The 24,788-nt window shown below is 38.9% G+C and overlaps 1 protein-coding gene across 6 annotated transcripts in view; it reads right to left on the minus strand.

Moving 5' to 3' along the window:
- The window catches only part of LOC104015341 (cadherin-12), a 589,747-nt gene that overhangs the window by 26,038 nt on the left and 538,921 nt on the right, over positions 1-24,788 (minus strand). For all 6 annotated transcript variants that reach the window (XM_087761238.1, XM_087761232.1, XM_087761247.1 and 3 more), the window contains one exon: positions 17,459-17,712. In XM_087761238.1, coding sequence (XP_087617364.1) covers positions 17,459-17,712 — 254 coding nt within the window. The remainder of the gene's footprint in view (positions 1-17,458; positions 17,713-24,788) is intronic.

The following is a 24,788-nucleotide window of genomic DNA, read 5'->3' on the forward strand; positions in this document are numbered from 1 at the left end:
TCTTAGAAGCTCCAAGAAAAATTTGCATTCATCTTGGCTAAATGGTGAGGCTGTGTGTAGCTCATGGGGTCTGGCAGAGCACTCCCCCGAAGGAGGGCTCATCTTCTTTTGAGGAGTGGACAATGGGGAAGACTGTGTCGACTCTAGCTGCAGCACAGAAGATAGCAGAGTGCTTGATGGAGCGCTGTTGAATGCATGAGTGACAGCAGATCACCCTTGTGAGTATAACAGGAACTCTGATCTGTCAAGACGACAACTGTACTCGCCTCAGACTGTTATACCATGAATAAAAGAACTGGACAGCTGTCCTGCTGCTGCTATGGAAACATGTGTGAAAACATGCTCATGAGGGATGGGAGGTGGCAGGAGGCTAAGGAGGCTGTGAAGCTCAGGACTTGGGTTGCGTTTTTTGGTCTTAAAAGTGTGGAGGGGAAGACTCCACCTGCCTAGCAGGGATGGCCTTGGGAACAATGGGGTCCATCCTCACCCAAAGTTTGTAAACCTTGCCAAAGTCTGTCTTTGTTGTCCTGTCTTGATAGTGACAGCAGTGGTGACACAGTGCAACAGAGGAATCATATAACAAGTTACAGCGTGCAACAACTTACAACATATTACTATCTGTTTTCTTTTTTTTTTTTTAATTGATGCTTAAACATAATACAGAGCATGTATTTGTATGCCCATGAATTGGTCCTTAGTGGGGATTTCACCAGCTGTTCCCAAATTTTCAGAGGAAAGCATATTGTGGATTGGACTAAGCTCAAAAAGAGGAGCTTAGGAGAAAGTTACAAGGTCCCTTACAAGGTAATCATTTTTTTCTGTTTTCCAAAGTTCAGCTGAGTATTCTAGTCTTGCTACTATTACCTATGAACAACCTATACTGTTACAGTTTCATACTCAAATCTCCCTTGCATTCCATATACACACAGATACATATAAAATTTTCTGTTGATATTTCCACCAGCTAAAAAATATTACAGCCACCCTCGGTGCTCAGTATCATTTTGTCTTCTCAGCTCTCTTTTGACAGGGATTTATTGCCTCCAAAGAAGGACAGTTGCAAAGTACTGGCCTAAGTATTTTGTTCTAGGCTTTTCAGGAACGTAGGGATTCCTTCTTACGAGGTGGTTGTGGTTGCTGGGATTGTTCTAGTGATGGAAGTACTCTTGGGTCTTCTTTTGAAGAGGATGTCATAAATGTAGAGAAAGTAAAAGTAACAGAGAATCAAGAAGTGCCAGAAAAATTTACCAGGTGCACAATGATGAAAGTTGGGTCATATCAAGGTCTAAGTGCTCTCTCGTGCATTCCTAGCCCAGAGGCACCCCAATGTATTTATCCTTGCTTGTGTTCACGTGTAGCTGACAGCTACATCCATCCATACTGAAAAGCAGCATCCAGGTCTCAGACAAGCTGCTTTGACATAATTTTAGACTGGAAGGTCTCAGAGACTAATTAAAGCAGCAGACTTGCAATACCTTGCCCATATACACCCATACCTCCTAAAAAGTAAGAGCATAAGCAGGAACAGTCTTGTGTAGCTCTGCCATATCACTGCCTATGAGATGCATGAGGGGACTTATAGAATCATAGAATCATTAAGGTTGGAAAAGACCCTTAAGATCATCAAGTCCAACCGTTAACCTAACACTGCCAAGTTCACCACTAAATCATGTCCCTAAAGTGTTTGTTTCCAGGAGCTTTTCTTTCTGATACTGGATCTGAAAGATGAATAGATGGAGCACTTGGTAACATGGCTAAACTCTGACTGTCTGAAACAGAATATGCAGTTCTTAAAACTTGTTCATTATATTACAGACATACAATTCAAGCCGGGAAAAGAGCAAGGTAAGACATGTAAGTGGGTGTATTTTAGATGAAGAGAAGATTGCTTTAAAGCTAGACTAGGAAGATTAAGGCCAAATGCCACAGAAGTAAAACTTTAAAGGAGTTTTAGTTAAAGAGTGATAAACCACAGACAATAGGTATGGTGCAGTGACAGTGAATGTGAGGAGAACAGCTCTGACCTGCCCAAGCTGCTGAAAGGAACAGTGAAGAAAAGATGCTGTATACACCCTTTTTCACTGTTTGTATAGTAAGCAGGGGAGGGAAGCATGGATCATGCTCCTAGAGATGCTGTTAAGCTGAAGGCACTCGGACCAAACTTGCTCCTGCTGCAACAGCATGCATACAGAAAATCATCTGAAGGAGTAAAATGCATTATTCAATTGGAATTGGCATGAAAATGGAAAGGAGTCATCCAATTCAGTGAGCAGTAACGCATTTAACATTTAATTACTGGCTTTGTCCTTTATTTTACTGTTCCATAAGTAGGGTACAGTAATTGCAACCAGCCTTCTAAAAGAAGAAAAAGAAAAAAAAAAGGTGAGGGGGGACATTCCTTTAATTTTTATGTTTGATGCAGAGCTGTCCTTCATCATCTGTGCCACTCATCAGCATAAATATTCTTGTCTGCATTTCAGTTTCTATTGTGAAATTGTACCTTAAGCAGATCTAGATGGTTAATCAAAGAAAACTCAAACCACAAATTTTCTGTGTATGCTGTGAATAATTTGCCTGCCAACCCCAGTTTAGAAAGCATCTTATTACTCCAACTACAGCTTGTCAAACCCAAGCACTGGAATGAAGTATTTTAGATGTAAGAAAATTCCTGATGCCATGGGATAAAAAGAAGTATCATTTCTAAGAGAAACTACGCTTTCAACTATGCTTTTCCAACCCTCAATTTTTTCCAACTTCAAGTATGTACTTAATGCCTTTCCCTGTAACTGAACCATATTAGAAAGAGGAAAGAACCTTCTTTTCACTTTCTGTAGTTTCTTGACTTGCTGGGCTCTTTTTAAGTTTAATTTCACTGAAGGTGCTCTTCTGTTGGGTCACCAGTCCCTTCTGACCTTCCCCAAGCACTGCATCCTTGCCCAGCCACTCTGGAAAGCCCCTATGGCTGGTCAGTGGTGGGAGGAGGAGGTGCCTGCAGCAATCAGATGGACTAAGGCACCTCTGAGAGTGCTTGTCTCACCCTGCAGACACCTGTGGAGCTGGTTTTGATGCAGGTCTTGATTTAGGCAGCTCAGTCAACTGAGGTAAAGGCGACTTTCTCAGTCTAGGCTGAATCGGTGTATATTTCACTGCTTGAAACTGGTTTGTTTAGTATTACCCACTTGAGAGGTTTCAGTTTGACCACTTTAAGAGAATTGTTACTGGAAGTAGTTCTGTTGATAAGGAGCAAATGAGCAATATGTATGAAATGTTAGTATATGGAAATTAGCTACTCTGGACTACGAATCTTAAATGATTAAGGAAATGAAAGAATTTACAGAAACACAGACTTTTCCTTCTTTGAGGGAGAAAGATCATGAGAAGAAATGGGAACAACAAAAACAATAAGACAAAGTTAACGCTGATCTTCAAAGGGGTAAAGGATAACTGTCCTGGTATTTTCTCTCCTGTAACTGAAGGCTACCTTTTGTATCAGTAAAATACCAGATCTGTAGGCCAAGATCCTCAGAGGTAGCTAAGTGACTGACTTCAGAAGACAGTGACTTCAGTGATTCCTCTTTTTCTTATTAAGTTACTTGGTGCCTCATTGCAAGGAGTATCCTCAAGTTAAAAAAGGCAGTAGCAATATGAGCTCAACACAACTGGAAATTAGGCACTTGAAGGTTAATGGCTTCTGATCATTGTGCCTTAGTGCAGAATAGACATTTCTTCAAAAATTCCTGTTGATTTTTTTTTAGTTTGAGAGAGACAAATAACCTGGTTGACAGAGGTGCTTTATAAAAATATCTCAACTTGTCTCAATAACACTTCGCTGATGCAAAGCACATTCCTTACTCTGGTACCTAGTGAGACAGAACACAGATTTTTGGGAGAAAAATGTTGCAAAGAAAGGTGAGGGATGAAATAACAATTTGCTGTAATGTGACAGATCACTATATGTGTATGTGACCTTAAATTGTTTAACCTGTGTTCACTTTAAGTTTTATTTAAATATTGAACTGCAGGTAAATGAAATTCAGAATTTATGCCAACTTGGGACAGTTAAATACCACCCATCATATAAGAAATAATAGAAGGGAACCTAAAAAAATTAGAAACATAAATGAAAGTTAATAAGATTCATTTGGGAATTGTTATCAGTTAGGGATTTTTGTAATTCCAATACATATATAATTAAATAGATGAAAGAAACATGTAAAGTTGGAGTGGCAAAAGGGGTGAGGGACTAGAACAATACAAATGAGACTTTAGGTGTGATTTGACTACCTGAAAGTCCAAAGGAATTTTCATGAGTAGAATAATCATGTGCTGTGGCTGGAAATTGATAGATTACTGCATATAACCAGGTGTTGAAAAAATGACACCTCTAATACAGAATTTTGTCCTGGTCATCACTTCACTAAATAGATATCAACAAATCAGAGGGAGTTCACAGAAGAACAAGGAAAACTGTCTTGGTCTAGCATTGTGAGTTACAAGGAAAGATTAAAAGAACCAAAATATGTTTAGCTTGGGTAAGAGATGACAAAAGGGAAACATGATAATGGTCTACAGATAGCTGAAGGGCTTAAACACTGAGAAAGGAAAGGTATTATTTTGTTCAGCGTAGAGATGCAGAGGGGCAAAATTAAGAAAGGGAAAATTTATGTTATATACAAAATCTTTCTGGAAGTGATGTATATTATGCTGCACACAAGAGGAATGATACGAGTTCTGTCACTTGGTACTGCAAAGCTAAGCTGGGTAAAGTAACGGAGACTGTGCAGTAAGGGAAATTTCTAGAAAGATGGACAGAATAATCCTATTAGTCCCTGTAATGCTGAACTCTGATACATAACAGGAAACAGTATCTTCATGCTAATCGTACTCCGTTACAAATCTGCTCTAAGGTGCAGTTTCAAATATTTTAAAATACAACCATATTTTTTTTAAGATGGCAGTTATTAAAAAGTAGAGAAACAGAAAAATCACTACTACAATGAGAAACAGGAAATTCAGTCTTCAAGTAAGCCTGAAAGAGATTAATATGTTAGAGAATGTAATGTGTTGAAGCATGCAAACCACTTTGTGTCCTCCAAAATTCCATCCTGCCACTGAAATTTCCTTCCTGCAATTCCTAAGATGATCCATTCCCTGAGTTATCATTGTGTAAAACTCAAAAAAATCATATCACCATATGTACACACATACATATTTGAAACACTAAAACAGTTCTTTATTGCTCTTCTCAAATGTAAGTGCTGAACTCCAGCTAATTACTGGAAGTATCTTCCATTCCAGTTAAGACTGAGGAGTGATTGCCATGATTTTGCTAAAGGTGCAATCAAGAATTTTTAAAGCAAGTCCTTTGTGGACTATGCATCCTTAGAAAACCCATGAAGGTCAAACAAGTATGATTAGATGTAACATAACATATTATTTTCTTCTGCTAAATGACACAGACATCTGAGTTATCTGCTTTTAGGACTAAATAGGATACTTAGATTTCCAAAGTCTTCCCTGGGGCCGTGGCACTTGAATCAGTATTAAGTTACCTTAGTTTCTTTTTCATACCTTTGATTTAAAGATTACCCTTGATTCTGAGTCTTGTGGTTTTCTATTAACTTAAAAATGCTGTCTCATGAGATTTTACAAGAGCAGCAATGGTAAATATATTTTTTTTCTCTTCTGTGCAGCATAATACAAAATAGGTGTAATGCACTACTTCCCAATAAATTTCTTAATATAATGAAAAGAAATAGGACCTCTCTTGTGCAGAACTCCTGGTTTTAATACCCTGGGTTTAATACTGTGATATTCTGCTTAGAGGAATTAAATCCAGTCAAACTTATCTACTGTCACATAAAAACATAATCTGATATATTCATAATAAGAGTTATTAGAAAAATCTAATGCTAATAACAGCAAAATAACATTTTAAGTTTTGCTGTAAAATTTTCCTGTCATTAACCAAAAAATGTAAGGGACATGGTAATGTTCCAAAGAGGCAGATGCTGTTCTGCTAGGTTGCCTTTTTTTGTTTATATGTTTAAATAATTTATTAAGCCATCTCCCTTAACAGGAGCAGAAGCTTTCTGTACCTTTGCTGAATATCTTCAGAACACTGCTGAGGCGTTAGAGGTCAAACCAAAGGAAACCTTGACTGGTTTGCTGTCACATCTTATCCTTTGGGTAATCCCATGGATACCAGCTGGATCCCAGAAGAGCCCTACCCATGCAGTTACATAATCATCTCAGTGCTTAATTTTTATTTTTTTTTTCCAGGGGCAGTACTAGGCATGAAGAAAAAAACTGCAACAAACAAACAAACAAACAAACAAACAAAAATCCCCAACAAACAAAAAACACACCCCAGCTGAAATGTGAAAAGGAACCAGCAGTACCATTCAGTACTATATAACTATTGCCATTAAATCTTAACATAACATCTCTTCTACCTGCCCAGTCAGACATAATCACAGAAGCGCTTCTGCTGCTGTTCCAGGTTAAGTGGTTATCTCCTGCCCTCACCTTGCTCCCTGCTTCCAGTCAGTATTAGTCCTACAGTTCTCCCAAACGCGATTTCCTTTTAAAATGAAATGGCCCAGTTTGTAAAGAAGTAGTTTGGTTTCAGCTTGTTTCTAACCTAACCTGTTTCACAAATTGGGTTAATGGGCAGTTGCACTTGCAGAACTGATGCTGATAATCCTCTCATGGGTGATGCTCTGAAATGAGCATCTCAAGGTTGCATATTCAGATGCAACCAAAAAATGAGCGGCCAATGTAGTTGGTCTAACTTGCTCTAAGTGCCTTTACTGCCATATAATAACAGAAAAACAATGAGGTGAGCATAGGTAGAAAGGTCTTAGTGGCATTGCTTTGCTCACAGGTAGCAAAAACTAGAGATGTCTGTGTGGGTGATGCTACATAAGTGGCAGAATTGTCTTTTATATTATACCACATCACACCTGCCATGCTTAAAAATAAATACACCCCCTAGTTTACTGATATATTAAAATATTTCTGACAGTTTTACCATGACTTTTCTTTGATTGTTCCACTCAAAATGCCATATTTCTTTATGATTTTGTAGGTATTTTTGAAGGTGCTTAGCACTGATGTAAAGCTATTATAATCATCCAAGCTGAGTGTGATTGAACATCCCACTGAAGTAATGTACCTAGTCTTTTAGTGCAAGGATAGCTTTGTATTTGTTAAAATATTTTGGCTTAAAAATCAGAGAATTTTTGGATTATTTTGATAGAAGCCCAAATAAATTGGGCTTACACTGGACTCCAAAGGAGTTCAGCAGTGTAATTTCTCAGACTGATAGTCTGTGAGGTATACTCCAGCCTTCCCAGAATGAATCTTGTCTATACTGCTCATCAGGTAGCGATGCTTTAGAAAAGGACAGACGGAATTGCTACACTTTGGGAGAAGGAGCAAACAATTCTTGTCAGAATGTCCAGTGCCTATCATCTTCACGCCTTTCATATAGAACATGATCTTCCACATAAAAAAAATAACACAGTTTGAGTTTTCTGCATACTACATGACTGGGTTCACAGTCCTTCATACATGGCTGTGTAATTCTGCATTTTTAATCAGGAGGGTGAAGGATTAGTGATTTTAGCAGGCAGTAGCTTAGCTCATCTGGAATGAGTAATATCAGTGCAAACAAATTAGACTTTGCTCCTTTGGAGAAAATTGACCGTTATGCAGAATTAATTGATAGGGAAGCAGTGGCTGCAGACAGCCAGACTCTAACGATGGGTCAGAGTCAAGTGAGGGAAGCTGTTAAACTTTTCATAAGCCTAATAAATCTTACATAAGAATTTTAGTAAAACACGCTAGGCAATATAAGAAATAAAATGTGCTGCAGTTCAGTTATCAGCCCTTCCAAACTGCCAGTTCTGCCTGTCTACAAATTCTTGTGCTTCCTCCCCCCCTCTCCCTTTAAAGGTTTTGTTCATTTACTTATCAAACCCTTCAGTCAGTAGACGCTCTGCATTTCTCATTACCAGCTGAGTATCTTATCAAAAGCCGTTGTCATTTGGAAAATGCATTGTTTTTATTCAGTTTTAACATCATTTTTCCTGCCTCATTGAGCAGGCAGAACTGCAAGACAGCCAGGCAGAGGGAAAGCCTTGTCCTGTAGTTTAATTAAGTCTCAGTTGTTTGGACTGTGAGCAGCAGAAGGCGGCATGTTGGACTTAACCGCCTCACTCCAGGCTTAGCAGTAAATGTTCCTATGGTGGGAAAGCAGTAGAGCACTTTCTCTACCAGCACCACAAATTATAGGTCCTGAACACCATTTCACCCCGATTTTGAAAGGTGCACATTTGCCCTCTGCGCTGCTGCCCATGGTCTGTTCTTTCCACCTTCCTCCTGCCCTTAGCATGAAGGACCTGCCACCTGCATTCACCGAGGCACCCAGGCACTGGAGGGTGCATCTCACATTTGGTGAAGAGGAGAGCAGAGTTCCTGCTTTGCTGGGTTTAGGTGAGGAAAGGGTATGCTGGATGTGTATCAGTATCTCTATCATGGGCAGAGTGAGTATAGAAAGACAGGGAGCAAATGAGTCTGAGTGGAACCCCCCAGCCCTTAAGAAAGCTGAGAGGGGGAAAACAGATGCGATGACTCCATTGGATATTCAGCCTCAGTAAAAGTTGAAACTTTATTTTGTACTTGGGTGCATGTGACCTAAACACCATGGGAAAAGACAGAGATGCTTCCTGGGCCTCTCTTCCCATGCCTGGCCTGAAATGCTTTGTCTTGTGATAAAGTGCTAAGGCAATAAGTAGCATAGCTGCTATAAAGGAGAGCAGGCCTACTGGCATAAATTCAACAGGAATAATCTTTGATTGCTTTGCTTTTGCATCATGTAAATATTAGCTCTGTTCTATATATTTGGATACTAAAATCTGAACAAATCTCTCATATTTTTCCCCAGAAAAAAGCTGAAGTAAAATGCTGATGCCGAGACAATCAAAGAAAAAGCAAATAACAGCAATCATGCTGCCTCTAGAGAAAGCCGCTGCACAGAGTAGAGGATTTATAGCTTGCTTAGATCCTCAGCTGGGACTCACTTGGATTGTCAGCTGGATCTGCAAGAGGAAACACTCAGTGAAGTCAGGAATTGGAGGCTGCATTGTTGCTTTGAAGCTGGACAGGTGAAGCGCTCATAAAGTAAGAGATTATTCAGGACAGCTCTGACACTGCAGGAGCTGCTGCATTTTCCTTTTTCATTTCTCCTCCCCAATCCTCTGCATGTATAACGGAACCCAGAATCTGCAGAGATCAATATAAGTACGGAGTCACCTTGTCAAAGGTTTTATGAATTTCATGAGGGCCCCAGGCAAAAGTTGCTTGATAAGCACCTTACTCCCTCTGACCTGAGGCAAGTCAGGTCCCATCATTTGCCTCTAAAATCGTTTTTTTCCTCCTCCTGCCTGAGCTGGAATTTCTGTGCTGTGTTTCCTTCACATTGTTTTCAGATTTACTGCCTAAATTAATGTTGTTATAAATCTGTAGACTTATTATTTACATGAATGCTGACAGCAGTCCTTTTAATTATTTTCTTTAGTGTTTGCATATACTGACCCTCAGCATTGTATTTAGATTATCTTTGCTCCTTTTTCACATCCAGCCATCTTAGATGATCCTGTGCCTGTGTCACAGAAGGGTTGAGGTTGGAAGGGACCTCTAGAGGTCATCTGGTCCAAACTCCCTGCTCAAGCAGGGCCACTTAGACCCAGTTGCCCAGGACCATGTCTAGACGTTTTTTTAATATCTCCATGGAGGGAGACTCTACCACCTCCCTGGGCAACCTGTGCCAGTCCTCAGTCCCCCTCACATTTAACACAGGGTTTTCTGATGTTCAGAGGGAACCTCCTATGTTTCAGTTTGTGCCCATTGCCTCTAGTCCTGCCACTGGGCGCCACTGGGCACCACTGAAAAGAGCCTGGCTCTGTCCTCTTTGCACCCTCCCTTCAGGTATTTATATGCATTGTTAAGACCCCTCTGAACCTTCCCTTCTCTAGGCTGAACAGTCCCAGCTCTCTCAGCCTTTCCTCATAGAAGAGATACTCCAGTCCTTTCGTCATGTTCCTGGCCCTTTGCTGGACTCTCTCTAGTATGTCCATGTCTCTCTTGTACTGAGGAGCCTGGAACTGGACACAGTAACAGTAGAAGTATCTGAGATCTGTCTGAATCTACAGTCAGGATGTGACTGAAACGTCCAAACACATAGATACCAAAAAGTGTATAACTCTCAAAACCCCTGTTGTTTAAACTTCATTAACAAGCATGCAAGCAAAAGAAAATTACCAAATATATAAGAAACTCTATGCAATAATTATTTAAACATAATAATAAACTTGAGCATTTTAGGACAGGAAAGTAAAGTCAATGTTTACAAACACATCTAAAGGAGAAACTCAGATTGAAAGGAGTTGGAATCTGACTAGGTTGTGATGATTAAAATAGTTATTCTTCTGGAAAGGGACATACTATCTTTAATTAAAAATGTTGGGAAGCTCAATTTTATACTAGGAAGATGGTTTCAGGTTTGACTTTGTGTACCACTGTGCAGAATAACTGACTAACATGCTTCCCTGTAGGCACATAAATTTTTCTTAGGTGTTGATTTAAGTCCTGACCCTTCATAATTCTCTTAGTATCAAGCCCTGAGAAGTTCACAGCTTGAGGTCCTATGGCTGCAGCCATTAAACCTCTGTTTTAATCTCACAATTGCTTTCTAGAATGCTTGAGAAATCCATTGCTGGAGAAATTTGGAATAAGAGGCCTTGATCAAAAATCAGGGAGACTATTGTTTGAGCTAAAGTAAAATTAATGTTTGCCTCTGGAATGCGAACTAGCTTTGTAAAATCACATCACCAGGCGGGACAAGTGCTGTGAAATAAACCAGAGCTATTATTGTCATATTATTCCTTTCCCCTCACTTTGGCTTCTTAGCTATTCTCAATTAATTTAAAAGCTTTCCCTGCCAAGTTGTTCTTTTCTGCCTTGGAGCTGAATGCACACTTCTTGATTTTCAGCATCCACTTCCCTCACAAACAGGTCATTCACTGAAAGCAGTAGCCCATAAACTTCTTGGATCTACACATACTTTTAGTTCTAAACTCCTGACTGACATTTTATAGCTTAATATGATTGCATATGCCAACTGAAGATCATTTGCTCTTTTTCACAAGCTTCAGTAAGTTGATTAATTACTGACTGTAAATAAAGGTTACTGGCTTCTCTCAGTTTTAAATTTTGTTTTCAGTTGCTTTTGACTTGCTGGACTTAAGAAAAAATATTTCGTGCTGCAAGTGCTTCCAGGAGTTGATTTAGGAAAATTTATGCATGTTAAATGAATCCTAGTAATCTTTTATTTGCGAATGTCTGACTTTCCTCTAGTGCAGGCTTTCTGGCTTGTGCCAGAAAGTACTCACCTTTGCTCCATGTTCCTGCCAGTTCTGTGAAAACCCACACAGATCAAAAAGTCAGTCTGCATGTGCTCCAAAATGGGAAAGAAGAGTTTTCAGCTGAAGTCCCTGGCTGTTCCCAGTGAACATGCTGCAGCATCACAGAGGGCTAATGAGTGACAGTACATTTACCTTCCCCACCAAAGAATGGTGTGTGATCCTTTCAGCCTTAAGTCTATGGATTTAAGACTAAGTTTAAAACAAATCTGCACTTTTTTTTGTAGTGGCTACTTTTAATAGCTCCAAGCTGATCACTGGAACTGAGGTACCAGAGTCCCTGAATTAATACAACTGAGTCACTTGTCAACTGAGCTGTGGTAACTGTCTGCTTGTGTGCACCTAATCCATTGTGAATGTGAAATAAAACATACTAATTTAACTACTGTGAAGGGGATTACCATAACAATTTGTTATACACATCTTGCTTCACAGTAAAGGTAAAGCAGAGAGATACAGTCAGTTGTGACTCTGCTAAAGGGCAGGAATTCATTAAGCTGCAAGAAAACAGTTCCTTTTGAGAGACAGTTTATACCGAGAAGAGGAAGATTTTTCTGCCTTGTGTTTGAAGAGAAGTCACCTTTCTGTGCAGTCCCTTAAAATGACCCAGTTGCTGAGGAGGAAGCCAGCTCATTCAAACCTAGAGAACGGCAGAGTGGTACATGGGATCATATGGGGAGGAACTTACAGGAAAAGGACGATGAAGTGGAGGATGTAGTTGCCTGAGGTCATGAAGACAAAGTCTAGGAGCCAGAGAAAAAAACAGAGGAAGAGTCAGAAAGTCAGGGAGAAAGAGGAGGAGGAAGTAGGAGTTTGTTGCCCTATATAATTCCTGGCGTTGCTGGAAGGCAGGTAGATGGGGATGTTGTTGCATATACAGTAGCTGAGTGCTCACTGAACCAAATCAGATTGGAAATTAGTAAGACTGGTGGGGAAAGAGCAGATGTGTCGGCCAAATATACCTCTTGGGATTCAGAGAAAATGTTGGGATAGAAACCCAGTTTCTGTAGTTCTAGAAAGAAGATCAAAGTAACTGGAACAAAGAGAAAAAAATACATCAAGCCACTGAGATCAAAAAGACGTCTGTCATCAGCAGACAAAAGGAAGGCAGTAGAGCAGGACACCAATGAAGATAATGGGATGTGGTTCAGGATGAAAAAGGCAGAAACCAGCTGTGGGAGAAAGAAAGATGGACTGTGAAACAGGAGACTGGTATTAGATTGCCAGAGCATAGGAGATCTAAGAAAACAGTGGGCTAGTAGGAGGACTGAAAAAGATAGCAAGGGATCTGTAGCAGGAACTGAGAGGTACTGATGCAGGGATTTGAATTGGTTAGCCTGGATAAATTAGAACTTGGAACAGAGGTCTTAAAAGTGGTTGGGGAGACTGGGTCTTCAGTAAAAGGCAAGGGATGGAGTAGAGCTAAAATTGTGACAGAAAGAGACAGGAGGTAACAGAGCAAGAAGTGTGCAAAACTCACGGGAGCAGCTAAAAAGGAACCAAAATTCCTGAGTCTGACCATCTTTTATCTGTGCAAAACCAACTGGCAAAGCATCTTGTTCCCCTCCAGCATGATACCATGCACAGAAAAATAGCTAGCACTTAATCTGTTATTAAATGAAAAGGCTTGAGGTGCTGGAACTAGATGTCCCAGTCTTTCTATGTATGTATGCAATTATAAGATACATTTTAATGTCACAGTATGGGATTTCCATTTTTGAAGAAAAAGCAAATTCAAAAAGTGTACGCACAAAAAAAGTCAAGAGAATTATGGGATTGGAAGGTCAAGCACTTTCCTGTTAAATATGTAACTTTAATTCATCTTATTTGTGCTTGTACATTAAGATAAAGTGTTTAAGGATTCAGGAAGGAACCTACTATTTGTATTTTCTTGATCTTTACACGATAAAGTATTGCAAGGGGAAAACAGAACCTATCCATAAAAGTTTCTGGACTACTGTGAACTAGTTCAGAAAATAAATATGGCTTTTCCTTTGGAAGCACATGCAGTGAGTACAATCTTGTCCCCAGGATACTGAGGGCAGGATTGACCTGTGACTAGTACACATGACTTTGTTCTTTCTTTAATATCACAGTTTCATGACTCTGGATTTGGCCAGGAAAATGCACAGTCCCCACAGCTTTCCTGCTTTGAGTGGTTTTTGTGGTTCATAAGGCAAAACTCCTCAGTCAAGCAGAGAAGAACTGAAGGGCAGTGTTGTGGCATGGAATATGGAACTCATTGGAATTGGAGTGATATCTGGGGTTCACATCAGGGGCAAAAATCCTTTCATGCTTTATGCCAGAAGATCATCTCCAAGGAAATCTGACAGCTTCAAAGGTGTCAGTGCAAAGTTGTTGAACTTCACACACACTGTTAGATAAAGCTCACTATTCTAGAAAGTATTGCAGATAACTCAGTCTTGCCATCCATTTGCACTTTCTTGTTATTTAGACAGCTCTGTCTATAACATTCACGCTGTATGGACACATATAAAAGTAATTTTTAGAAAGTCCTAAAATTCCTTGTACTAGAAGTACAAGGATCTTTACTAAAAGCATTTGCATATTTACAAAACACATACATTGTCATACGCTACAACACAAGTGCCTTTTTTTTTTTTTTCCCCCCAGACAGCTTGTAATGATTGTAAACTAGAGTAGTCTGAGAAGAACATGAGGTTATTGCTCTTTGCCGAAGTGCTCTGGGATTTTTAATGGCCAGAAAGTACATGTTCATCTTAACATTTATGCTGAGCATTTCTTGCAGCACTATGGATAAAATGGGAATAGACAAAATAGGTCTCCTGAGACATGTAAACTCCAGATTTAACACAGTCTGAAAATCAGGTGCACTGGGGTAATGTTCCAAAACAGCTTCAAAGCCAGTCACCCTTGCAGGTGTTGAATGCTTGCAGCTCCTTTTCTCCTTGTGCTTAATTTCCTGTTTCTTACTGAATGTGCACTCTGTGCCATTTCATTTCAACATCTCTAACAAATATTATCCCACAAAACAACCTTTTAAATCTCCTGACTTGTCCAAAAACTTGATTCCAGTAACAAGAGAAAAAAGAAAAATAGTATAGACCTCAACATTTTCAGTGGCTTCCAGCAAAATATTTTTCTTTTTCTACCAGCCAAATCCAGTCTTCATTCTTAGCTGTTATCTCCCCCTTCCTGATGTGTCTAGCATAACAGAGCTAAAGTTTTTGTCTGATAACATGGATTTAGTTGCTGTGACTAGTGCTGCTTCCATTCATGTGAGCAGTTCTAGCCTGCTTTGTTCTCCAGAGTTTTGCCTTCTGTTGCATACAGTGCAGATTGGTCTTTTATCCCAGTCTCTATTGTTTGGCAGATTGTTGATATTGTTGTTGTTGTAATGGGCATCTTAATAGCCAAACTGCTCTAGGAAAACCTTTCAGAGGAAATGAATGAATTTGTAGAGAAACTGTGCCACCCAGCAAATTGTAGGGGTTGTTGCCTCAAAGAACATTACTTGCTTTTCCATGTTTGTTCAGAGAGCACATTTACTCATAAGACGCTCGGACTCCTTCTCTAAAATGTGATGAAGTTGATGGAACCATTCTTTACATCTGTGAGACAATCTAGATTTTAAACAACTGAAAGAGCATAATTGGTTAAGATACATTAGGAAGTTGTAATCACATGTGACTCTTCTAAACTACTGGTCATGTACTTTTTTTTTTCAGTTAGAGGATATAAAACTTATGGAATATTGAACACTAATACATCAGTAACTAACAATTGCATATAATTTCTTTTTCTGCTTGGACTAGTTAGCATCTGGATACAGGTAGGTTCTTCCAGAGCATAAGACCATGGTCAGGTTGCCGATAAATTAGTAAGAATCTTATCATTAAATTAAAAGAGCTGGAGATCAAGCTGAATACAGAGAATCAAATATATCCTCAGGTAAATGAGAGTTAAGGAAGAGATTTCAGGACTGAAACATTAAAACTGATAGAAATAAGTGATCTTACAATGCCATAAGAGAGCTGTGCGGAGAGGTTTCCAGCTTAATCTTCTCAGCATGTCAACTGGCTTACTGGAACACATCCATCTCCTTAAAGCAAAGTATCTCTCCCCAAAGTCTACCAAATTCAATGTGTGGCTTACTTCTGGGTAGGAACAGGTGCCTCTGAGAAATTGGTAATCCTGGGACATAGTTCATGGTTTTCCCTGGGCATGGACCAGCTGAATCGGTTCATAAAAAGTGACCCTGGAAGCACTTCCGTAGTTTATTGGTGTAAGTGGTCAGCAAGTAGAGCAGTGAGACTAAAATGCAAGGGTATTTTACAATATTCCTGATTTTTTAAGTGTAGATGGGCATTTGGACACACAAGTAATGATTTCAGGGTTAAAAAGGTAGACTTGGACACTTTAAAATGACTTAGGATTCAATATTACAGTGAGCGCAGTGCATGGAGAAACAATCATGAGGCGATGATTTTTCCTGTGTAGTTGCAAATGTAGGATCAGTAACTAAAGCACTTGAGTCTCCTAGGAGGGTTTGTAAAATAAAAAACTTTCACTGAGGAGTGGTTATACATTCAAATGATTCTGCTGTCATATGAAAAAGTGCTCAACAATATGATTAAAGCCTTGCCATCTGGTTGCAAGAGAATATGGTTTTCAACAGAATATTGACTTCAGTGGGGCTATTTTCATAGGCTACCACCAGGGAAAAAGGTTCCCATGTCAGTCTTTGTTAGTGAAGGTATTGATCCTTTGTCAGGGAAGGAATGTATCACAGGTTCATGAACAAATTAATTTCTATATTAGAAAAGAATGAAGAATGTATTTAAAAAAAAGTAGTGAAACAAACAACATCAGTAATAGTTTTAAGAATTAATTAACTGAATTGACAAAGCAAGAGTTAGACAGTCACTGTTGCATGATAAATTTTTGCATATGATTACAACATATCATCTAGCATGTTTATTGTACATTTTGAGAATATAAGCATTGAGTCAAAATACACAGTTAATAAACATGGATTAAAAAGCCCAAATTAAATTTGTAGTCAAATATGCATGAATGTGTATGCACTTGGTAGACACTAGTGACATTTCCCTGTTCCATCATAGTCCCATTTGGTAAACATTAATATTTAAAGACTGATGACTTCCATTATGTCTGCAATATTGCTCATGAAAGTCTGGGAATAAAAATATTTCCTGAAGTCAGGTAGGTCCAGCATGAATTGGTATTGGAAGTACGTGTAATGACTGCCCACATCTGAGACCATGTCTGCACAGGAGCTTCCTTATTGATACATGAGCCTGGTTCACTTCATGGTTTCTAATGTGGCTGGAAATACATCAGCCAAATTGATCTATTACCTTTAACAGCTCCCCTCTCTCTTTTATTTCAGGAAATTAAGCTGTATCAGTAAATGAGAGCTTTTGCTGGCAGGGGTTTACTTGTGGTGAAGTCTTCCATGTTGGTCAGCAATCACGTCCCCACAGCCTTAGCCAAGACAGATGTAGCAATTATTTATCAAAGCATTTGTTCTTTGCCAGATGTAGAGAGCCAGTGGTTCTTGTGAAAGGGGAGGTGCTCACTGTCACCCGTTGAGGTATAATACAGATGTAGCATGTACAACCTCCTTTTTCACTACTGTACTTCAGAGCCACTGAGGAAGCCCCAGACACCAGGCAAAACAATGTTTTTATTTCCTTAGTCTGAGCACACCATCTCTGAAGTCATGTCAGTGCATGGTAACTTATATGATCTGTATGATAAGAAGCTGTCAGCACTTAAGGTATTTTTCCAGATAGCCCACGCAAACTAGCATCTCTTTTCAATATTTTTCAGAGCAGCAGTTATCTGTTACAGTGACAGACTTGGAACATTTTGTATCTTCTTACTAAGCTCTTTGCCACTGAGTCTGACTGTCAGCAACACTTTGGGTTGTCTGAGAGTTATTGAAGGAGGAAAAGCTTTCTTACCTAACCGAGCTGCTGCCAGCATCGAGGTCTTGTGCTGTCACTGCACCTATAATGGTCCCCACAGGCGTATCCTCATAAACCTCCATTGTGTACATAGGCTTGCTGAAAACTGGAGGTTCATCCATGTCCAACACATTTATCTTCACAGTGGCAGTATCTTTGAATGGACCCACCGAGTGAAATCGATGGTCAAGATGGAGATTGGAGGCCTCAACTTTAAAGGTGTATGCCTTTTTTGTTTCAAAGTCTAATGGCTGTAGAAAGAACAAAAGCAAAACATCAGATTTGACTAAAAATTAAACACTGAAAAATCACTTTGGTAGGATTAATCTAATATAACTTAAGATGCCTTCAGTGTAAACTTCAGCTCCTGAGCTGATCGTCTAAGCTTGTTTTGCCTTTCATCTCATGCTGAGGTGGTTTCTGAAATAGGCTAGATGAATCATACCAAGGAAATGACTGTTTCTCCACATCAAAAAAATCAGGATGACTGGCATGGATGTAAACAGTTACACTGTAGATGCCTGAAGTTAAATGAAGGAGATTCATCTCTTGCAAATGAGTTGTGTGCAGATTAGCCAGAGATTTGTATTCACAACTCCCATGCACAGGCAATCAGCTGTCTCTAGCTGATCCAGTTACTTAAACAGAAGATTTCCATTTCTTTTAGTAGGGAAAGCTCTCAGAGGACCATGACAATAATGGAAATGAGCCCAAATGAAAACTCTGATATATACCAATGGGTCAAACCAAACGTCAGGTATGGCTTGGAATGTGAATTCAAACTTGATTTGAACCAAGTTTTTCCTGTAAAATGTCTATCTTAGCAGTGAACTGTTATTCACGCCGTATATTTGAGCTGCATGTATCTTGAAAAATGTAGACTTTGACTCTGCCCTATGATCCTAGGTGTAATCCATAAGGTCTTGAAGGCAGCATAGCAGCTTTTGTATACCTATCGGGGTTTTTGATGGAAATGCATCCTGCAGTCAGATTGTTTTGGTGTGGGTTTCTGTCAATGTACATCAATTTAGCGCCTTTGGTTTTAGAAAAGTAATCATCTCAAAAACCTTAATGCAGTCTTATTTAGTTGAAAAGACACAGAAGCTTTATTTTCAGTTAAATGGTTTAGCTGTATCGGCGTTCATGTTGTTTTTATTACTGACAGTGTCTTTTCCTGATGTCTGGATAACACTGGCACCTAGTGGTTTCTACCTGTAACTGTCAAGTTGGAAATTCTCTACAAGAAAGGATATGCTATCTGGAAAAGAGAGCAGGACCACAAGTGCATGAGCAAGAATATTTCAATGTCTGTCATTTTTTTTCCCCAGTCATCATTACCGCAGTGTTTCCAGTCATTTGTCACAGCTAGGATAGATTTAAATTCTGCCATTTTCTGTCCTTATCACAACAGGACATAATTAGCCAGATGACTGGCTGGTGTAAATTGAAGTAGCTTCATTAAAATCAATTGAGTTACCTTGACTTACATTAGCTGAAGAGCGAGTATAATGATTTTAAATCCTTATGAAAGACTTTATAATTTTAATAGACCAGATGGTCAGTCTTTTCCGAGCTGGGCACTTAAAATTAGCCATCCAAAACTATATACCATAGAAATAATCAGGCTTGAAAGCCAAGTACTACTAACGAATCCACTACCACATGCAACCATCTTCCTACATACAAAATTCCCAGTAAAAGCCCATATGAGTTGCACCTTCGTGACTGGACTGACAGAAAGAAGAAGAAACTAAGGCTAAGAAGAAACAGACAAAATTAAGTGTGGAAGATCTTGTGCCCTAGTGGTGAAACCCTAAGCTGTTGCCTTCACTACAAATGGACATGCTGCTTCATTATCCAAACTGTTGTCACACTGTCTTTTCAGTTTCTCTGCTACTTATGTTCACTGTTATGCATTGACAAAAAAAAATCCCCCCCCAACAAACACCCCCCCCCCCCAAATCTTCTCCAGCTGATTGTATAAATTGTAAACACGTTTTCAAAAAATATATTAAGGGGAGAAAACCTGGAGTTTAAAGAACCAGTCTGGACTGGAAAAAGTCTAAGTATGAAGGGTTAAGCTAGAGATAAATTATGAGTATATTTGCAGATAGATGTGCTAATGGAAAAAGCTGTAATCCATGCAGTCCTTGCAGGCTGTTTTTCACTGAGTTACTCTTCAAGGCAGCAGTACCAGATTACAGTCCTTGGCCAGTGCCCAGACACAAGGGGGAACAGAGTCCTTGTTTGGGGATGGACAGAAAGAAATAAGATTTCAAGTAATTCTGTGTATTGGTGTGCCCAGGCTGGCATATTTTACTGCCCAGCTACCCAGAAGCTGGATAAAGTGGCAGCATTACTTCTCTCCCCCCAGCATTATGGGGCAATGCTATGGTATATTTTTTAAAAAGACAGTTTAACCCCAAAAAAGGAAATTGTTTTCCCACTGTAACCTCAGAGTAACCCTTTCTGTCTTTCTGTCCTTCTATGGGTCTGATAAATATAGTTAGAGGTTAAACAATATGTGTCCAATTCAAAGCACAGATGACACTCAAAATAAGAAAAGACAGGCTGAAAATGCTGAGCCATTGTCAGATAAAGAAATTAGTGACAGACTCCCACAAAATAGCAGAATTTAGCCTTTTAGTATAAGTGAGGCTAAACTGCAGCTGAAACATCTGTGGGAAGATGGGAAATGTTGCAAATGGCAAACCTAGGATTTAATTTGAAAAATAAAAAGATTTTATAAAACATATATCATGCAGCAAAAGAGTATGGTTTCAATGTATTGTGTTTATGAGGAGTCCATGCTACAATCTCCTGATCAGTTCTGGTTTCCCAGTTTTGAACAGTTGTGCCATATAGATAGCTATTGACATTTTTTTTTTTTTTGCATTTTTGCATTTTTGCATTTGTTTGGTATGGCTGGAGTCTGCCTGAAAACAGAAGAATTGAATGTTTGCCTAGCTCTCAGGCAACACCTTTTGGATTTTCAGTTTTAAAGATGTTAAAATAACATTTCTTTGTATTTCTTTTTTAGTAGATACCACTAAAATTTGTGAAGGACTTGAGTGGTCCACACAACATTTTTTTTTTTTAACATATTTTGCTGTTACATAATAAACATCTGACAGTGCTCAGTCCTATTTTCATTTAAAATCTGAAATGCTGGTAAAGGTACAAACATAGCAGAATATTTGAATTTTACAGAAAAAAAATGTAAGATTATTGAAACATCTTTCAATTAATCAGATTTTAATGGAATGACTTCATAGAGGCAGGGTTTTTTTAAATAACCGATAGAAATATTTATTCCTTCTGTAAAACTAATTATATTCAGAAAGCTAGGTTTGAATAAGACTTTTATTTTACAGAAGTTACTAGTTTTTCCACAGTAAAAACTGTGGAAATAGTTTTTGCTATTATTAGTTTGCTATTATTTGCTATTACAGTTTTTGCTAATATTAAGGCAATGTCTTGTTAACTATGAACTATTCAACAATTGGAGGAGTATTTCTAATTGATATTCTAAGCACCAGTGACAGAATAGATGTATTTGCCCCCCCTGCTAGTTCTTACCTGCGTTTTCCTATGTTGTGGTTACAAGCTGTTCTATATAGTTGCATAGTAAAGCACTATCAGCATATACACAGCTGTGTGCAGCAAAGGCGTTCTACAAATCCCCAAATCAAATAACAAATACTGACAAATCACTTTATCTTGCAACTCCGGAAGTACCATGACTGGACTTATTTGGTATGACTAGGAAAGCACATAAACAGCTCTGTGTTAGAAATAAATATATTTTGAAATATTACTGTTTACCGTATTCAAGGTAGAAGCTAAGAAATGCTACTATATAGATGTATCTGTATCTAGATGTATATATTAGATAGATAGATGGATAGATGCAGAGAATTAAAGAACTGAAAGAAAAAAAATGGGTTGAAAGATATAATGAATTCTGATGAGAAGCACGGCGAGGGTGGGAAAAGAGCTATCCTACCAGTTTACTCTGCTTCACAAAGAGGCAGAACCAGAAATTCCAGAAAATTCTGCTTTTTATCCACACATAAGAGATACAACAGCATTGTTTGTGATACAGGCTTTCATGATCCACACCTACAATGATGGAAAAGCCATATTTTGGGATGAAACTGTGAGTACAAGGACATATGGATAGTACAGACAGCAGCACTGGCTTGACATGAAGCTCATATTAACTTAGGTTTGTCTTCATACTAGTGTTGTGCAATTGTAGAACAACTCTGTGTCATGAGTGCCTGTCTCAAAACCTGACAATACTTTTCCCTTGAAGATGGACTGAACATCTGTATATTTTGTGAAAGACTGCCATCAGCCTATTTGCTGTGCATTGACATGTTTCAGTAATTGCACTTCTACACTGGATTTTAAATAGCATGAGGAAATAATTGGTATTATAGAGCAGGTTGGTTTATTAAAGCAAGCTTCAGATCAACCAGGAACATTCATTAATTACAGAGATGAGAATGCACAGTAAAAAATGAGATCTGTAGGCCAAACCTACAGCAAGTGCTGTAGATTTGACCAAATCTGAAGTGAGTGTTTCAAGATTTGATAGGAAGTGGGCAAAATATATGCATGTTCTGTATCTGGAGAAGGGAATAAGCTGACCAATGTCAGGGGTTCAGTTGTTTGCTGCTCTCAAACATTTTACCCATTTCTGCAGGTGCCTTTCACTATTCCAGGAAAAAGCAAACCCAACAGCTGTATCATCTGCAAACTGGAGAGACTTAACATCTCCCCTTCCTCATCCTCCTGTCATTCTTCTCTGTGGCTGCCACGGTCTTTATGATTGTGTCTGCACCTGGGTCACCACTTTCTGCCTGTATTGAAGAACTTATTATCACTTGCTCTTCCTCCCCAAAATGTAAAACCACAATTCCCACTTACACAAGTTCATGAGTTATGATTATAGGCAGACAGTGCCTATGCACACACATGCAGAGAGTATTCCCTGCCTCTGGAGAACGAAGGGGTGGGGTGGGGTGAGCAGTCTGTACAGTCTTGCTACTAAAGCAAGTAATATCAGTAATGCAATTCTGGCTGAGGAATGTCAGGAGTCTGCCTTATGCTCACCATTATGGTGTACAGATGCTATCAGACTGCTCTTACATTATATAAATGATGTCCTAGCACTACATACATTGGCTGTCCCACGAGCAAGGCAACTCAGCTTAGTCAACAGTCAAACTTCTACTTGCTGCCTCCAATGAAAGGCTTTTTAAAAGTGACCCCTGAGGCTACAAGGAACCATACACTCTAAACACCTCCTTGCAGCTACAGGGTCTGTTCATCGTCCTCCCAGTTTCTGTTATTTTATCATCACTAAAGATACTGTTTCTTATCATGCAGTGCTATGTCCTCCCTGACATGCTGTGATTTCATGGATATAGCTTTGTCACCTGATCAGTTAGCAGGGGTACATGGCTTACAAAAACTAAGATGAGGATGTTCCCTGAGCTTCCACTGACCCACATGGAGAAGCCCACCCAGTAGAGCGCAGCAGTGTAGGATCATACCAGGTGAAGTCTAGAAACAGCTTTTTCCTGGGTTTTAATGACACTCTGCACAAGTTAGTAAAGCAATGTCTGAGCCAGACTCAGTGCTTGAACCCTGCTCAATTTCTGGATTAGCTCATGTGGAGCCAATTAAGAGACTTCTGCACACAATGGACTTATCCTATAAACTCACACTTAGTTTAATAAATTTAGTGCCAACTGTTCAGTGAAGCTTGGATCCTTCTGTTTTCCTTTACTGTTGGGTGTGGTCATTAAAGATGACTTATCGGTTTCAATAAAATTAGGAGCTTGCCTGGGACTGATACATTTTCCCTCCATACCTGGGAGCACTACTTCGTGCCTCACCTGAGGTCACCACCCTCCAGTATGAAGGAGATGGTGCCTTCTGTCACCCTGCTTCTTGTAACTTACACTCACTGTAGTTTGCTGAAGCATTCAGGTAGGATGAGAGATACTACATAAATATAAACCCCAGTACGTATTAAATAGCACCAGACAAGGGAAGAAATTAGTCATTCTATTCCTAATATAGTAATATTTCTTACTTTCATAGACAAGAGTATGCAGCACTATCCTAAATCCAGACATTTCCCCCTCTTTTTACTGATACTATTTTCCCTTTTTCTTGAGAGAGGAAGCTATTACAGTTCTAACCACACAGTGGCGCTAAATGGCATTTCGATCATTTCTTTAGCAGAATATAAGAAAAGCTATTCCATTTTTAATATATGTAAATAGCACATGAGTAGTAGTAATCAAGCTTATATTGGATCATAGCATGAAAATAAATTAGGAGCCAAAACAGATTATTTAAGATGTGCACCTTTTCCAGCTGTAGCTCTTTATGTGCATTTATCGTCCGAGAAGCAGAGAATGACCTTTTGCTTCTGCTAATGTACGTAGCATGCTGAAAAGAACAATTTAGCTTGTGCAATTTTTTATCATCAAATATATTTTCCACCAAAAATAAATGTAGTCCAGGAAGGCTTCATTTTTCTCAATTTTGATATAGAAATGTGTCCATTTTTTTTTGCATAACAACAGAACAAAAAGCATCTATGCAGTGACTGACAGTTTCTGCCTGCAAGAAATTTTTCAGGAAAAATAAGGCAAACTTTATAAATGGTTTTGAAATGCCTCAGCACTGAATTACTGCAGCACTTACAGCATCAGAATATGCTATGATACAGAAAAAAGTGCAAACCTGTTTTTAAAGCACATGGCACTTTTTATTAGTGGCTTTGTTTATTATTTATATTTCATAATTGAAAGTGTTGGTCTTATTCATTCACTAGCTTTGATTTAAAGAAGGATTTAAATACATACCTAACTTAAATATTTCTGTAAACCCACAAGGTCAAATCAGTGTTTTGAACACCATGCAATGTGAAATTGCTTCTCTGCAGGCAAACGAATAGTGCTGTTGCAGGCTTGTACAGTATGGGTAGCATGCATTTTAATAGGTGTCTACAGAATTGTGTATGTCCAGCACTTCTGAAAATCTGAAAACAGCAACCCATGAAAACACATTTGTATTATTACAAGTGCAGAGGATATGAAAAGACAACTGAGTTAACAGTATCTTTAAGAATCCAGATTGTTCCTTTTTAACCTGGGATCGAGCAAGGAACTTAAGTGGATAGATATGGATAATTCCAAAACATCTTAAAACACTTGAATCATTTAAAGCTCAGTGAATGGGACATTTTTCCTGAGAAAATGTTTGTGAAGGGCAATGTGTAGGGTCTGTATAAAGGCATTCT

The sequence above is a fragment of the Nipponia nippon genome, unplaced genomic scaffold, assembly GCF_047370975.1.
Source record: "Nipponia nippon isolate SJK-2023a ecotype South Korea unplaced genomic scaffold, ASM4737097v1 scaffold_1, whole genome shotgun sequence".
NCBI lineage: Eukaryota > Metazoa > Chordata > Aves > Pelecaniformes > Threskiornithidae > Nipponia > Nipponia nippon.